General features: G+C 61.3%; 1 protein-coding gene across 1 annotated transcript; it reads left to right on the top strand.

Annotated features, from left to right (window-relative positions):
• TGM2 (transglutaminase 2) lies at positions 1–12,452 on the top strand. Its single transcript, XM_066978561.1, has 13 exons — positions 1–226; positions 2,022–2,201; positions 4,168–4,410; positions 5,385–5,503; positions 6,277–6,405; positions 6,769–6,949; positions 7,865–8,000; positions 8,110–8,213; positions 8,326–8,565; positions 8,728–9,000; positions 10,654–10,814; positions 10,925–11,061; positions 11,360–12,452. The coding sequence occupies exons 1-13, from the start codon at positions 217–219 to the stop codon at positions 11,514–11,516; spliced, it is 2,070 nt and encodes a 689-aa protein (XP_066834662.1). The 5' UTR covers positions 1–216; the 3' UTR covers positions 11,517–12,452.
• The last annotated feature ends 4,759 nt before the right edge of the window (positions 12,453–17,211 follow it).

Genomic DNA, 17,211 nt, shown 5'->3' with positions numbered 1-17,211 from the left:
ATTTTTTTTTTTGGGATTTTTTTTTCGGTTGTTGTTTAAAATAGGTGGGACCAGAACCGCTGCTTCCTGGAAACTTTGTTTTTGCTTTCTTTCCCCCCCAGCCGGCCCCGGCCGCGGGGGGGGGACGCTGCGCCCGCTCTATAAAGGCAGCGAGCGGCGGGGCCGGGCGGGGGTGGTCGCTTCGCCCGCACCGGCACCGGCACCGGCACCGGCACCATGGCCGAAGGTAAGGGCGCCGAAGCTGGGAGCGAGCCGAAGGCTGGAGCGGGTGGCGGGGGCAGCCCGGGGGGCTGGGGGCAGCCCGGGGGGCTGGGGGCAGCGTGCGCCCCCGCCTCGCCCCGCTGCGAGGGCTCCTGGAAGCTCGGGCCGAGGCGGCGAGCATCTGCTGCCTTCGGAAGTGCCCCTCGCGGGGGCTGCTCGGGGTGGGCGGGGGGCAGGGGCAAGGCGCCGTCCCGGGGGGAGCCCCCGGCCGTGCCCCGGGTGCCCGCGAGCGGAGGCCCCCGGGAGAGCCGAGCCGAGCCGGGCACCGCAGGCATCCCACCGCCCTCCTGGCGCTGACCAGCCGGGGAGGAGATGCCTCCGCTTCGAAAGAGTCGCTGCTTTTCGCTAGGACCGCCGAGGATGGTAACCCCCACGGAGACACGGAGGGAGCTGAGGTCCTGCTCCCGCACCCAGCTCATCTCCAAAGTCCCAGACACAACCTCTCACGTAGCTCGGTGTCAGCGAGGCTCGCACTCGGTTTGCGCGGCGTAGCACCGAGCAGTGTTTCTGCTCACGAAGCTGGAGGTGACAAGGACAAGGTCCCTTCTGTGCTCTGTCCCCACTGCAGGGTCCCAGGGGACCAGCTGGGTGAGCCTTGCCCTCATTTACAGGCAGGCAGCCCCAGCTCTGCATCTGCACACAAGTGTGCGCTGCGGGCTGCCCGTGCCCGGAGGAGCAGGCGTGGGGATCGCGTTTCGCTCCGGGAATGCGGGGCTCAGGGTCAGCTCTTTGCATCCAGCACCGGCCCAAGGAGGGCTCGAGAGCACCGCTCCCAGCACACGGGCAGTGGGAAGGGCACAGCCAGGGAGAGCTGCAGCAAGCCCAGCATCGCCCCAGCCACCCGCCCCGCGGTTCCTGGCTGGTGCTGAGCTTGCACTGTGATCTCCAACGTTAAATGCTTTCATTTATTCTGGCAACTAATCAGTCTGCCGCCAGAGCGTTCAAGGGTCACTGGTCTTGAACGATGATGAACGATATTGCATTGCTGCAGCGTGCTGCCTGGGGCGGCGGGGCTGCGGCCGCTGGCCCTCCGGCACGGAGCCCTGCCTGCATCAGCGTCTCGGCTGGGAGGCAGAGCGCAGCTGAGCGCCCGAGGCCAGGGAATCGAACGCTGCCTCTGTCACTGAATTTATGCTTGGTCTCTCCAATTTTTCAGCAATCACAGAGCAGGAAATGTGCCCAGCACCTTGCTGAAGCACAGAAACATCGCTGGCATTCCCCAAGCTCAGCAATGTTCCTCTTCCGAGGGGTTTGGAGGGGACAGACAGCAAACCCCAGCACACAGGCCCAAAGCCTCCCAGAACATGAAAATGGGCACTGGGCTTTGCTCTGGCGTTGGACGCTGCCCTTCCTCCATGCTGACAGCATGGATGGCAGCACCGTGGTGTGAGAAATGGGGCACAGACCTGGGCCAGCAGAGCAGCGCTTCACTGGCAGCTCGGCTGGCTGCAGGGCTTCTGCCCCCGTCCCAGCTCGCTCCCAGTGGCGATCCCGCCCTGTCCGGTGCAGCCCTCCAGGAGGGGTGCTTGTAGCCCGGGCACGGATGTGCTGGGCACACCGGGGGGCACGGGGCTGGGGGGAGGAGGCTGCCGAAGCCCCACATCAAGGCCCCGGGCTCAGGGTGAGGTTAATGACAAATCACTCCCAGACCGAGCGCAGGGCGATGTGCGGGGCACGTCCCCGTCCCGGGGCCGGGATCTCTCTCTCTGCAAGGGAAGACGCTGCAGAGGGGAGAGCTTCACCCACTGCTGCCTCTGCAGAGCTGGAGCTGGAGACGTGGGACCTGCAGTGCGAGAGCAATGGCCGGGAGCACCGCACGGCGGAGATGGGCTGCCAGCAGCTGGTGGTGCGGCGGGGGCAGCCCTTCACCATCACCCTGCACTTCTCCGGCAGGGGCTACGAGGAGGGGGTGGACAAACTGGCCTTCAACGTCGAGACGGGTGAGTACCGCTGCGCCCCGCGGGAGAACCCCCAGCCGCACACAGCCCAGAGAGGGGACTTCTGCCTGAGCCTGCCCCCGCTGCGCGCCCCCGCTGCCTCCCGGCAGAGGCTGAAGTCTTAGCCAGTCCCTACGCTGAGACTGTGAGAGAAGGTAGAGGCCCTGCTCCATAAAGAGAGCTGAAAAGAGGTGGCAGGGAAATAAAGCAAGAAGAGGGTCGGGGTGGGACCCCCCTCCCTCAGGCTGTGCTGATGATCTTCTGATACTGCCCCCCCCCCCCGCCCATCACCCTGGGGTCAGAGGAGTTTCCCACCGCCGCTTTTAGCTCCAGCGAGAGCCTGCTCAGGGCAGCAGGGGACAGGGACGGGGACACCGCTCCCATGGCCACCAGCCGGGTACAAGCACCCTGCACAGGGGGTAGGCCAGCCACGGGCAAAAGAAGAGGAAGCTCTTTCTTGGACAAGAGCTATTTTAGGGAGACCGTATCCTGCTGAGTCAACCAGGCCAGAATTCAAAGTGAAAGTGCACCAGGGGTTCCCCGCAGGGTAAAGCATTATTTTTCCAGGAAGCCGAGCTCCTCCCTTGGGGTGACGGAGGCTGTGAAGCCAGGACCCCCAGCTCCCGCACCGCTCCTGGCACGCTGGCGCAGGCTGGCGGAGCCGGCTGCAGGCAGGACGGAGCATGGCTGCAGCACTTGGAAAAAAAGGGCAAAGGAGCTTCAGCTCCAGCCAAGGCACGGCCGCACGGCCCTGCTGGCAGTGGCCCCAGCCAGGACCCTCACCGGGAGCTGGACCCACAGCCCCGTGGGGCTGGAGAGGAGCGGGGAGCAGGAGCTGCCAGGCCTGACCCGTCCCCATGGGACAGCGAAACCGCCCGAGGACACGTGCCACCTCCTGTGCCACCTCCGGCAGGAGAGAGGGGAATGGCTCGGTGCAAAAATAGAGCCTGTATTTTTAGAGTAGCTGCATTTTAAGAGCCCTGCCCCGGCCCCTGGGGCGCAGGGATGCTGCTGCAGGACAGCAGGTTTCGCAGCGGGGAGGAGGTGGAGGCAGGCTCCCAGCAGGGGCCTTGCCAAAAGGACACGGATAGCTCAGCCTGGCCTTCCCTAAAGGACACGGAGGAGAAGCTGTGTCACCCGCATGAGTTCATGAGTATTTTTGGTGGCTCGCCTGGTGTCCCGCCCTCGCTGTGGGCGCGGGCTGGCAGGGGCCCAGCACGCGGCCGCTCCCCGGGGAGGAGCAGGCGGCACCGGCCGAGCTGCCTGGCTGCCAGCCCGCCCCGTGCAGGCACCAGCATCACCGGCGGGGCCAGGCACCCCCACTCCCGGGGGAGCGGCGCTTGGAGCCGGCCTCGGCACAGGTGGCTTGGACACAAGCGTGAAGGCTCGTGGCCCCACGCAGCCGAGGGCTCGGGGGGCCGGCGCGGATCGCTCTGTCCTCGGCTCGAGCGCTGCAGCCGCTGATGTAACGGCTCACTGGGGTGTTTGGAGCCGCGCCTGAGGCTGCGCGTGCTTAGCGGAGCTCCTGCTGAAAGTAGCCCCGTGGTGAGGGCTCCAGCTGCGTGCCAAGGGCTGTGGCAAGACCCGTGCTCGCACCAGGACCTGGCTGCTCGGCTGGGGAGGAGAAGCCCAGCAAAGCCTCGCCCTCCTCTCCTCCCGGGCTGCACGCGTGCCCCCTGAAACAAAACCCGCTGTCTGTCCCAGGATGGAGCAGGGCCCCCTCCATCCCAAAGCATCCCAGCTCAGGTGGCTTCTGTGAGTTTTTTCCATCTGCCCAGCTCGGCAGGGCATCGCCCTTGGGTGAGCATCTCTGCCACCATCCTGGCCCCCAGGGACCCAACGGGGTGAGTCCCTGTCCCCTCCCAAACAGGGACAGAGCCACCCCTGGGCTTCACCAAGCAGGGCACTGCACAGCCCTCCGTGTGGGAAGCCAGAGCCTGGGTTGAGCTGATGTCTTCTTGCTTGGCAGGGCCCTGCCCCATCGAGACGTCGGGAACCAGGTCCCACTTTGCCCTGACCGACTTCCCCGAGGAGGGCGCCTGGAGCGCCGTGGTGCAGCAGCAGGACGGGGCCGCGCTCTGCGTCTCGCTCTGCTCCCCCGCCAGTGCCTGCGTCGGCCGCTACAGCCTGACGCTGGAGGCCTCCACCGGCTACCAGGGCTCCAGCTTCCACATCGGGGACTTCGTTCTGCTCTTCAACGCCTGGCACCCAGGTGAGGCTTTCGCCTTTCCGACACCGGGGCTTCCAGAGCTGAGTTTTCCTGCTCTGTGGGCCCCCGCAGCAGGCCACGAGCCCCGTCCCCTGCCCCAGGACACGCAGCTCCCCTGACCAGCACCCCGAACACCCAGTGCCCCATCAGGGCAGGCCCTGACAGCAGCTCCTGGCTGGGGAGAAGCCCCCAGCTCGCCCCACACTGCGCTGCTGCCTGCTGGGCGCGCTGCGGTGTGCGGCGGCTCAAAGTTGCTATTGTACAGGTGAAATTCGGGTGGCAGGACACAGAAGGGAGAATGTGTGCTGCAGTGTTTAATTACAGTTGGGCAAACAACAGTTGAGATTCTCATCTGTTCAGATTCTCATCTGTTCATGTCCTTCCTCTGCCCCGAGGAGCAGCCCCACGCTGTCCTGCTCCCGAGACCTTGGCTGAAACGAGTGATTTCCTGAATCCCAAACGCTTTGTGCTGGCTCCAGAGATAAGGGCTTTTAGGAAGCTTCACATACCCGGGGCTGTGCTGAACACTGGTGCTGGAGATGTATGGTTTTGGTCCCTGAAAACATTTCCAGTAAAGAGCATTTTTTCCAGCAATAGTTTCTATGTGAGTCGTGACCTCAGCCAGCACTCCCAGTTCCCACTGCTCATTTCTCAGGCCAGGGAGATTTCCACTCCTGGGAAAAAAAAAAAAAAACACTACATAAAACAAAAGGGGAGAGAAATAAGAGAGTTATAAGTAAAGAATGAAAAAGGGAAACACAAGCCCACTGAAATTTTCCCATCTGCTCAGATCTAACCGGGCCAAAAGCTCTTCAGGCAGGAGCAGCTCCAGCCCCAGCCCCTGTTGCTTCGTTCCCCACCAGCTCTGTCTCAGTGGCTGCCCGTGGCATGTCCTGGGGGGGGGCTCTGAGTGGGGAGCACCGGGAGGTGTGTGGCAGAGTCCTCATCCCCGTCCCCATCTGGTTTTCCCCCTGCAGAGGACACGGTCTACCTCCGAGACGAGGACGAGCGCCGCGAGTACGTGCTGTCTCAGCAGGGGCTCATCTACCAGGGCGCCCGGGACTACATCACCTCCACCCCCTGGAACTTTGGGCAGGTGCGTGGGGCATGGCCCCCCAGGACCCCAGGCTGCCGCAGCCCTCGGCTTCACAGGGCGCGGGAGCCACACGTGCTCCCCAGACGGCACGCACCCTGCACCCCAAACCCAGCCAGCACTTGGGGAGGAAGCGGCGCCACTGTGTGCCCACACAGCAAATACATGAAAATCTCACTTCCGAGCGGGAATGTGCCAACTTCAAAGCCTGGAAGAACACGGGGAGCGATGCTGCCCGGCTTGGGGCCGCACACTTCTAATCGGTACCGCCGGGGAGCTGCTGCTCGATAAAGCGCTCCCCAGAGCCGTGCCGGCTGCGCCGATAAGGCAGCGCCTGTGCCCCGAGCTGCATCACCCAGAGCCAAGCTGCGGGCCCTGGGTGCTGGGGGGGGGGCCCGGCTGCCCCCCAAGCTCCAGCTGGGGCTCTGTGCAGCGCCCCCATGGGCTGTGGGGGCGGGGGGCTCACGGCTCTCAGGAGATCCACGTCTCAATTCAGGGAAGCCCTGACTCATCGGATGATGGGGAAATAGGTGGTTTTCCCCCAGAGATTTATTTTCTGCCCATGCCTGACCTCTGTGCAGCAGCAGCTGCAGGAAGCAGGATCCGGCCCCAGCGTGAGGGCGGGAGCTTGCTCCTGAGCCGAGCCTCCCGCTGGCGTCAGCCCCAGCCCCTTATCGTGGTGCCACAAAAGGGACAAAGTCATCTGGCCGCTGCCACGCTGCCCCCACCACAGCTGCACAACCTCACGTGTGTTTTCTCCCCTCCCTCTGCACCAGTTTGAAGATGACATCTTGGCCATCTGCCTCAACCTGCTGGACACAAACCCCAAGTTCCTGAGGGACCAGAACCGGGACTGCTCCCGCCGCAACGACCCTGTTTACATCGGCAGGGTGGTGAGCGCCATGGTGAGTCCCACAGAGCTCTGGCCAACACGACGCCTCCAGGCTGGCCACCAAACAGCCCCTCCACTGCAGCCGTGATGCACAAGTGCACTGCGATGCATCAGTTGTGCACGCTCAGTATGCCCATGCACCCCAGTGTGCCCGTGCACGCTGCTGCAGCACCGGCACTGTGGCCATGCGCATCCCGGTGCAGCTCTTGCATCCCTACCCGCTGAGGGTGGCAGCCCGCACGAGCCGGAGGATGGCATTCCTTCCCCTGCCACGGCAGCCTGCTGCTGCCCCAGGGGGCTTTGTCCCTTCGTGCCAGGCCACCAAGGGTGGCCGGTGGCATTTCCCCCTGTCGCAGCCCCCCCTGTCGCACCGCAGGTCAACTGTAACGATGAGGACCGCGGGGTGCTGCTGGGACGGTGGGACGATCATTACGACGACGGGATGAGCCCGATGGCCTGGATTGGCAGCGTGGATATTCTGAAGCGGTGGAAGAAGTTTGGGTGCCAGCCAGTCAAGTATGGCCAGTGCTGGGTCTTCGCTGCCGTGGCGTGTACCGGTGAGAGCAGGATCCCCCCCGGCCCCTTCGCTGGCTCCCGTCTCCCACCCGTGGGAGGGGGCAGCCCCGTGCCCCCGGCCTCGTGCTGCAGCGGGGGGAGCTGCCCGGGCTGGCTGCAGTCAGCCTGCAATGAATGCTCAGCAATTAAGCTCTGTTATTCCAATTTGTCAGGAAAGGGAGGGAAAAAATGATAAAGAACCTCTCTGGCTTTTCAATTAGCTCTCCGTGCCCTGGCAGGGACAGCCCAGCCAGGAGGGAGGGGCTGAATTCACGGCTTGGGAGAAGGAAAGTGGCTTTAAGGTCAAGTCTGCAATGAAGTAATGAATCCACTCAGATCAAAATAATTTCACTGCCACCAAGACAGTCAATCTGTGGCAAAAGCGAAGAAAAATTCAAGGCTATCCTCTGTTAAGGAGCGCACAGACACACGTGCGTGCTTGCGCAGTTTTGCCCTGAGCACAACGCTTGGCCTTGCTCTCTGGGTTGCACGAGCGTGTGCGCGTTCATTTATATATTTCATGTGTATGAGGTTCTTTTTAGAGGAGAGAAATAGCAGAGAACTTAAGTGGATTTTCTGCGAATCACAGAAGTTTATAGCCTTCCTTTGAAACATTATAACTGCCTCCCTGCTCCCCAGGGTGCCCCGCTCGCAGTAAAAGGCAGCTATGAGATTAAATATGAGGCTGCTGCGTGCTGCCTGGCTGTGCACTCCCTTAAAAGCACTTCCAGCCTCTTTTGTGCCTTTTTTCTACTGCGACATCAAACTGACTGTCAGTGCACCACCCGTCTTGCCCGTGGCTCGCTGAGACTGGCAGCGTCTTGCAGGGTCCCGGGGCTGGCGCTGCAGAAGGGCTGAGCAGGGGCAGGGGCAGCGCCCCGGGGACCCGCAGCCGACTCTGTCCCGCTTCCCCGCAGTCATGCGCTGCCTGGGCATCCCCAGCCGGGTGGTGACCAACTACAACTCAGCCCACGACACCAACGGCAACCTGGTCATCGACCGCTACATGAACGAGACGGGGATGGAGGAGAGGCGCTCCAAGGACATGATATGGTGAGCGGCAGTGGGGACCGCAGCCCCCCCAGCACGCCCTGACCCCGCGGAGTCCCCGGCCACCAGCTCTGCAGGGCAGGAGCTGCTCAGCCCCGCGCTTCCCTTGCAGGAACTTCCACTGCTGGGTTGAATCCTGGATGTCCCGGCCGGACCTGGCACCTGGCTATGACGGGTGGCAGGCGCTGGACCCGACCCCCCAGGAAAAGAGCGAAGGTGCGAGGCGGCCGTCTGCCCTCCCTGCCCTCCCCGCGCCCTGCGCTCAGCGGGGGCCGGTGGGGTCTCCCCTCCGGGTCCCGGGCAATAGCAGCGACCCCGCTCCCCGCAGGGGTTTACTGCTGCGGGCCGGCCCCCGTCAAGGCCATCAAGGAGGGCGACCTGCAGATGAAGTACGACATCCCCTTCATCTTCGCGGAGGTGAACGCCGACGTGGTGTACTGGATCGTGCAGCGCGACGGCTCACAGAGGAAGAGCACGCACTCCTCGGTGGTGGGGAAGAACATCAGCACCAAGAGCGTGGGCAGGGACAGCCGCGAGGACATCACCCACAACTACAAGTACCCGGAGGGTACGGGGGCAGCCAGGAGGGACGGGGCAGCCGTCAGGGGTCGGGGGGGACATTGCATTAGCGCAGCAGCCACGCCAAGACGGCTCCAGCAAGGAGGGTGAGCACCAGCCAGAGCCGGCCCCGCTGCCTCCCCGCTAACGGGATGTTTTTCTTGCACCCCAGGGTCTGAAAAGGAGAGAGAAGTGTTTGCCAAGGCAGAGCACGAGAAGAGCTCCCTCAGCGAGGGCGACGAGGGGCTGCACGTCAAGATCAAGCTGTCGGAGGGCGCGAACAACGGCTCCGACTTCGACGTCTTCGCCGTCATCAGCAATGACACGGACACGGAGCGCGTGTGCAGGCTCATGCTGTGCGCTCGCACCGCCAGCTACAACGGCACGGTGGGCCCGCAGTGCGGCATGAAGGACCTGCTCAACCTCACCCTCGGGCCCCGCACGGGTAAGAGCCATGCCGGCGCCGAGCTCAGCGGTGTTCCCAGGCTCAGACAGGGCCGCGGGGCTGCGGTGAGGCGGCGGTGCCGGGCAGGGGTGGCTGTGCCACCCGGCAGAGCCTCGCCATGCCTGCAGCGCTCGCACCCCGCCTGAGGGAGCTGCCAGCTCCAAGTCCATGCTGGCAGCCTCCCAAAGAGGAAATTCTTCATCCCAGCTGCCAACCGCACGCTTTCTGCACACAATGGCTTGAGCAAAAATAATGCCTGTGCAAACCTCGTCCCTGGACGCCCGCCAGGGCACAGCGGGACAAGCAGAAACCGCTGCAGGCACGCGCAAGGCCCCAAGCCGCTACGAGGCCCTGGGTGCCTACGCTAGCCCCCAGCACACGAAGCGTGAGCCATGGGCAGGGTTTCGCCTGCAGCTCTCCCACCCCTGGCTTTTCCAGCCTGCTGGGAGCACTGCCTGACCCTGCACACGTTGTACCCACCCGCGTTATACAACCACCCGGAGGGTCACCAGCTCCACACTGGGGCTGGCGCAGTGCAGCGCTTTGAGCTTTGTTTGATCCCATGTTATCACGGCGGCGTTAAGGCCCCGCTTGGGACGGGCTGGCAGAGTGGGGGGCAGATATCCCACGGGCACGTCCCAGCGCAAACCGCGCCGCACACGGGAGCCTGTGCGAGCTGCAGCGCTGTCACACGGCTGCACGGTGATCGATGCCTCCTTCGGGGGTTTTGTCCTTATTTATTTACCACCGTGGGTTTTTAATCTTTGATGAAAGGATAAAGAACATTACTCAGGCAGGGGGCTGGAAATGCATTTAGAGCAGGACAAAAGTTACTGCTCTCGCATTCTTTATGCGGAGGAAGCAAGCCGTGCTATAGGCAGGGCTCTCCTCCCAGGGCTGCACCACACTCATCACGTCCCCCTCGTACCGCTCGGTGCGAGATTGCACAGTGGAGGCCGTGGCTTCTCCCCCAGGGCTGTGCAGGATTTCCCCCAGGGAGGGCAGTGCCTGGCCCCGGCCGGCTCCGTTACGGCCATCCCCGGGCCGGGGGGCCCAGTGCCCAGCGCCGCAGTCCCCCGCTGCTGCCCGCAGCGCTGACATTCCCAGCCCTCCTCCTGCTCCCATCCTCACGTTATTTTGGCCCCTGAGCTGTCCTGGCACCAGCCCAGCACACAGAAAAACTGAACCTTGGTTTGCGGTTGTTACAAATTAACATTGCTGCCTGGTAATTAAACAGTTTAGATTTAGATCATTTTTCTACAAACCTTCAGGGCCTGGAGATGTAGTACAGCTGATGTGCTGGAACAGACTTATTTTTAGCCTGAGCCAAGCTCTGATCTCCTAATGGGGCCCATAACAAATGCAGCAGTCAGCCGTGTGCTGTTTGTTAAGCGAATAAGGGACGGGGCTGCTCTCCCTGCCGCGAAGGGAAGCGGGGCGCTGCCTTTGCCCTGCAGGCACCTTCACACTTGCAAAACCTCCCCCAGCACCAGTGCTGGGCACTTAGCAGCTCCTCTGGGTGCCTGCAAAGCTGCTCCTGAGCCTGCTGCCTGGGCTGGATGGGAGCAGCGTTCGAAAGCCTTAATCCAACCTTCCCCGGTGCGTGCTGGGCTCAGGGGGCAAGCGCTGACCCTGCTCTGCTTCGCCTCCCAGTGCAGAGCGTGCCCTTGCGCATCCTCTACGAGAAGTACGGGCCGTGCCTGACCCAGGACAACATCATCAAGGTGGTGGCCCTCCTGACCGAGTACGAGACGGGTGACGTTGTGCTGGCCATGAGGGACATCTACATCCAGAATCCGGAGATCAAGATCAGGGTGAGGGCTCGGCCCCGGGAGGGTCGGTCCCAGGGAGCGGGGCTGAGACAGTCCCAGCACGCCGGTGCTTGCACAGCGCTGCCGGGTGGCTCAGTGCCCTTTACTCGCAGGTTTTAGGGGAGCCGATGCAGAATCGGAAGCTGGTGGCAGAGATCACGCTGGTGAACCCCCTCGCAGTCCCGCTGAACAACTGCGTGTTCGTGGTGGAGGGAGCTGGCCTCACCGAAGGGCAGAGGATCAAGGAGCTGTAAGAGCCTTTCCCTCCCATTCCCTCCCGTTCCCCAGCCGGGCAGTGGGGAAGGGGCCCGGGGGGGTGTGGGGGGGTTGCACCTGGAGCCTCCAGGAGAGGCTGCCTGGGGCCCAGCTCCACACGGACATCGTGGGAGAGGGGGGCTGAGCTGGTCGGGGGCGTGGGGGCTCAGCCGTGCCACAGGGGGTCCCGTGGGTCCCACAGCACCGCCACTGCCCTGTGTCAGCACCAGCACGGGGCAGGTGGCGGCACGGGGAGGTCCGTACCCCGCTGACCCCCCCCCCCCGCCCCACAGCGAGGACCCTGTCGAGCCCCAGGCCGAGGCCAAGTTCAGGCTGGATTTCGTGCCGCGCCAGGCGGGCTTGCGCAAGCTGATGGTGGACTTCGAGAGCGACAAGCTGACGGGGGTGAAGGGCTACCGCAATGTCATCATCGCACCCCTGCCCAAGTGAGGGGCCCTGTCCCCCCTGCAGGCCGTCGCCACCCCTCACACCGAGCCCCTGCCTCCCTGCTGCAGCGAGGGCTGGCCGGCCCCCCTCAGCTCAGCCCAGGACGATGCTGCGGACCCACAGAACGACTGCAAAACCCTGCCCGAGCCACCCCAAGGCTGCAGTGCCACGCTCCTGCCCGGGAGCGCTCAGTGCTGTGGGGGAGGCAGCAGGAGGGGAGCAGGGCAGAGGGGCCAGGGGCTCCTGCAGCAGCCGCCCACCCGCTGCCCACCACCCTGGTGCCCACCGAGCCCCCCTCCAGCCACTGGCCTCGGCCAGTGCTGCCAACCCCGCACCGTGGGGAAGGGGCAGGCATCGACACGGCCCAGGCAGGATAACAGCGATAACCCCGGCTGAGTTCCCCGGGGAGCAGGGGCTGAGCCCCCCCCCCCCCCGCCTCTCCCTCACCACACGGAGGTGGAAGCGTCCCCATCCGCCCACCCCGGCTCGGGGCGCGGGGGAGCCCTGGGGCCCCCTCCCGCAGCAGCCAGGCGGCAGCGAGGCTCGCTCCCTTTTCTGCAGCTCTAAACATACCCCTGGGACGCAGAGCGCATTTTATAAAGCAAACAATAGAAAGACAATCTTCTCCAGCACTGATCGCGCAGCAGCAGCGTTCACACGTGCCAGTTAAAACGCTCTGAATGCAATTTGGTAGAGAAAAGATTGTATACTGTGAGCACAAGGCTGCTTATATGCTATATAGGCATATAGCATAAACCTATTTATGGCTATATAAATACATACTGCATAGAGCCCTACTGCATAGGTAAAGCAGGTTATTTGCTTTAACAACCGTTCCTGTCACTGCAGAGACTGTGTGGTGAGGAATGGGACGTTACCTTTACATGAATTAACTATGCAAGCACTGAATAAAAACTCTATTTTTCACTTCTAAAGCCAGACCTGGCTCTCAAGCATCCTTTCCCCAGGGAGGCACCCAGCAGGTCCTCGCCCAGTGCTGGGGCAGGTGGGGGTGAAGCCCTGACCTCCGCCAGGCTTCTCCGCATCCATGTCCAGCCCAGCGCCAACGCTGGGGATTCAGTTCGGAGCTTTGCTGCACGCTGCCTTCCCCGGCTCCCAGGGCCATCGGGGCTGCACCACGGCCAGGGCCCTGCAGCTCGCCTGCACCCATCGCGTGGCTCCCAGCAGCACGTGCCGCGGGGGGTAAATTGCAGCAGAGAAAAACCCCGCAGAGGAAATTACAGGAATACCTTCTGCACGGTACAGCTCTTGGCCGGGCCAGGGCTGCTGGATGCTTGCGCTGCGCTACGGGGGCAGCGGCCAAGCTCCATCTCCTGCTGGAGCCTAAGGCCAGGCTCTGCCCTGCAGCGCGCTGGAGAAGCCCATCAGCACGGTCCCGCGGGTCCAGCTGGCTCCAGCAGAGATGGGGAGTGCCCACCCCACCGTGCACAAACCAGACGGGAGCTCTGGCATCCATGGGATGGGGATTTTGTCCTCCCACAACCAGGAGAGCCAGCAGTGGATCTGAAGCCAGCCCCCAGCACCGCGGAGCGTCTGGGCCGGGAGCCGCAGAGTTCAGCCCCGAGGAGCAGCGGTGCCACACAGGGGTTAACAGGCACCAGCCCCACGCTGCTTTCCCTTGTCAGGAATATTGCTCAGAGCCAGGGATGATGCACAGCCTTACTTTAAAGAGCATTTGTTACACACAGCTCTGCTGAGCCAGGCTTCAAGCTGCTCAATGCCTGGTTTAAAAATAACCAGCTCCTCTGGTTCGAAGCTGGGTCCTGATAAAATAAACATTAGCACAGCTATTTCTGAAGGTCACTCCTATCCATCTGAAGCATGGTGGAGCAAGGCTGCTTTGACAAGGAACAAAGCTCGTATGACAGACACCAAATGCTGCATTTATGGTCTGGCTCCTAGGTTTGGCTCTCTCCAAGACTGGTTTCTCCCACATTAACCCCCACCCCACCCCACCCCACCCTCCTTCCACACTGTTTGTAGAGCCCAATGAATCACTTAAGGCACCTCCGAGCCCACGGGTGTTTGCCCCACACGTTTTCTAAGATGTTTTCCATGGACTGAGAGCGCTGCGACCGGCCCTGAAGCTCTGCTGCGGGAGCGCGCCACCAGCCGCAGGCGCCTGCCCGAGCTTCCCTCAGCAGCTCCCGGGGACGGGGCTGCAGCCCTGAGACTCCTTGCCAGGCACTCCTGCTATGCAAGCAATAAATTAAGAAATGAACATTTAAAGCACTCATTGCACAGGAAAAAATATAATTCAGCATTAGCCCAAGTTCCAGAGCAAGGCGAGACTGTTTACACGTGGAGGAGAGGTTATTAATACATCTCAGCTGGCTGGAGATGCTGACTTACCAAGAAACAACTGTAAACTCATTTTAGACTTGAGGACGTCCAATTTACCTTTGCTGATGGACCGAGACTAGGAAAAACCTACCTTAAATTAGAGTGCACACAAACACACACACACTTCTGTGGGATTTTCAAGTCTCACCAAAGGTCTGCCCCCTCGACAAACACAGATGCATTTTTACACTCCCCGAACAAGCCGGGTACCTGGGGCCTGGCAGGGGCGAGAGAGCAGCAAACAAGAAGCCACAGCTGGCGAGAGCTCCTCGGGAAGCCGGCCTGCATTCACAGGAGCCACAGGGAACAGCACTGAGCAGCCCCTCTGCCAGCGCGGCCATTTCGGACGGGGGACAATGGGGACACAGAGCCTGGTGCCCGCCGTGCCCACCCTGTGTGGCCCTGGGAGGCAGAAGCCGACACGGCGGTGCTGGGGCTCGCCCCGGGCTGCCGGTGCTGTGCCACGGTCGTGCTGCTTGCAGTGCCGCAGGCAGCGCTGCTCTCACAGGGCCGGACTCAGCCCCAAACCAGCGAGGACCCTGTGGGAGCCACCCAGCACCCATGGACAAGGTGTCTCCCGTCAGCCACTCGTTCGTCCCCAGAAAGAAACAGCCCCAAATCAGCTTACGATTGATCGTCAGCTCCCACACTGACCCATTTCGGCAGCAGCACCGAGCTTGACTATAAGGAGCCGGCCAGGCTGCCGTGCCACGTTAATTACACGAGCAGAGGAAAACTCAGAGGTGCATTTACAATTGTTTTCAGGGCTTCGGGCTCCAGCTGAGGCCGTAAAACACCTGCAATCAGACTGGTGTGTGCTGGGCGCCGTTCGGGTGCACAAAGCGCTCATTCCCCCACACAAACCTCTGCAGACAGCGCCGCCACCACTGCCAGAAGTGGGGCGGGCACGGGGAGGCCGAAGGAGGCCAAAGGCTGCCTCCGCTCACCAGCAACCGTGCAAGGCTTCAAGAGGCCCGTAGGCCCCGCAGCACCACGCTGCTGGAACCTGCGCGCTGGCCGTCTCGAGCCGCCTGCTCTGCTGCCCCAGCGGTGCCAAGCCGCGGCCGCGGTGCCTGCGGGGCTCTGCCTGGCCAGGTTCCTCCCCAGCACCCCCTCTGCAACCAGCTTGGAGCCAGGTGTGGGTTTTGCTCCCCCCCCTCCAAGCTGCTGGCAGTAGAGCTAATCCAAAAGAAAACAGGAGACCTATCCGAAGCCATCCAAGTCCCAAAACAAACGTTAATCTTCCCTAGCCCCAGAGCATCACAGAAACTAAAACGCTTAAACAACATTAGGTGAGGAAAACCATTTCATAGCCTCTGCCAAATTATACGCAAGGCAGGTGCGGGACAGTGCAACGTGGGTGTCCTATACTGACACATGCTTTCCCCTCAGTTCCCTGGACAGCACACAAACTATCTCTAAAACCGTATTTGACTACCGCAGTAGAGTAGATGATTGTCATCTGCTGTAGCAATTACAGTGGCAGATGTCCCACCATCTCGCTGGAACGGCCGCGCCATTGATTCGCACAGCAGAAGCCTGCTCAGGAGCAGGAGGAAGGCAGTCACGGACTCGGGCGTTCTCGAGGCCGGGCTCCGTGCTGCCTCCCGCACCCCGCAGCTGTGCCAGCCCCGTCCCCTCCGCACGGACACTGCTGGCAGCGTCCTGCGTCCTGCTCCAGCACGGCCTCCATGTTTCATCTGCGCCGGCACACACCGAGGAGAGGCTCAGTACGGTGTCAGCCTTCATTAAGCTTGTCACTTAGCGGTGCTGTGCGAAGCTCCTACTGAAAATGCAAATAAAGGAACAATTTGCTGCCTACAGCAGACGTTTCACATGAAGTGGAAAGAGAGGAAAGGAGCAGGGAACTGGGAACTGCAGCAGCTCTCTACAAGACACAGAAAGCATATATGTTATAATTTGCACCCCTTTCCTTTCAATCCTCTTTCCACAAGCACTCGCTCTTCACAGCATAATCCCTGCAAGAAGCTTTCTTGCTTCTTGGACACCCTCGAGGGGCCCTGAGCTGGCCGCCTCACCAGGACTCGCCGTGGCCCAGCCGCTGTCCCCGGCAGGGCCTAGCACTCAGCAGCACAGTAAATCCCCCAAACGCAGGCCTGCAGGTAGGCAGAAGCTCAGACCGTGATTATTCCATCCCAAATCAGGTGCCACTCATCACAACCAGATTCCTTCACTCCCAGCCCTCCCTGCCATCCATCAAACTGCCTTCTGCATTGTGAAACCCTCTGGTATTTCCTGCATCACAAAGCTGGGAATTTGAAACTCTTTACTTGCCGTGTTTGAGGAGGAACACTCTAATCCTTCTTCCCTGTGAAGAGCTGATTCCATTTTACTCGGCTATTCAAACAAGAACTTTCTAAGGTGATACAAAGATAACACATTCAGTGCTAACGCGAATTCAGTTATCTTTTTGTTGCAGTAAAACTAAGCGTCCTGTTCTTCCAGCTTCCCTGTTCTTCTGGATATGGCTCGCTCTCCTTCCTTGTTTATCCAAAAATCTCCAGCTAACTAGCCCTAGGAAATTTGGTGGGTCCCAAACTTGCAGGTGATAGCAAAGTTCAGGTAGGAAAAAAGCAGCCGATGCCTCTGGCACTTCCCTAAGGGCAAGTGGAATTACTGGAAAATGCTTATCCCGACCTCACTCCTCCTAAGAGGCCGTCAAAACTCAACACCCACGTGGTGTTTCACTCAAGTGGTTCCTGAGGCCTTTTTTGTTGTTTTTGATGGCCCGAGGTACATTTTATATTTTTTCCATCTAGTCTTAAAGACTAACATCCGCAGGCTGTAGAACTGACCGGCGACTGTCAGCAGCCGGCCCAAGCAAGGGGCTGGGAGGAGGCCGCAGCCCTCGTGCCCTGGGCAGGCAGCGCCCGGCTCAGCCCTGCGAGGGGACGGGGAGCACACGGTGACGGTCACAGGCACTGCACGCCTCGCCACTTCTCTCACCAGCTTTCTTCTGAAGTTATTTCTACAGCCCTGGACAGGCTCTGACCTATAAAACGTTGCCCGAGGTATGAAACCTGTTGATACATACCAACCTTGTGAAGTATTTAGGGCATTTTCTTGGCCTCCGGTTTCCAGAGAACTGCCTGTCTCCGCAATTCTCCCCTTGTAGGCACCTGGCAGCAGTACTCACCTTCCTTTTGGTGCCACAGCATTCACTTCTCTCAACACAGATTGTCGATTTACCCCCCCGCTGCTGTTCATAACGAGATTAATTTCAACTCTTTAATACACAAGGGTCAAAGCTTGCAGTTATCGCCAGGAGTTTTTTTGGTTGTTTTTAATGCAATCCAAAAGTTACAACTTCCAT

This window comes from Anser cygnoides, chromosome 16 (assembly GCF_040182565.1).
Source record: "Anser cygnoides isolate HZ-2024a breed goose chromosome 16, Taihu_goose_T2T_genome, whole genome shotgun sequence".
Taxonomy (NCBI): Eukaryota; Metazoa; Chordata; class Aves; order Anseriformes; family Anatidae; genus Anser; species Anser cygnoides.
Note: the sequence above shows the minus strand (reverse complement) of the source record. Positions and strands in the feature narration are given on the sequence as shown.

Coding starts and splice junctions, on each gene's coding strand:
- TGM2 (XM_066978561.1), top strand. Junction 5,504..6,276: donor CCCCCTGGAACTTTGGGCAG/GTGCGTGGGGCA, acceptor CCTCTGCACCAG/TTTGAAGATGACATCTTGGC. Junction 6,950..7,864: donor CGCTGCCGTGGCGTGTACCG/GTGAGAGCAGGA, acceptor GCTTCCCCGCAG/TCATGCGCTGCCTGGGCATC.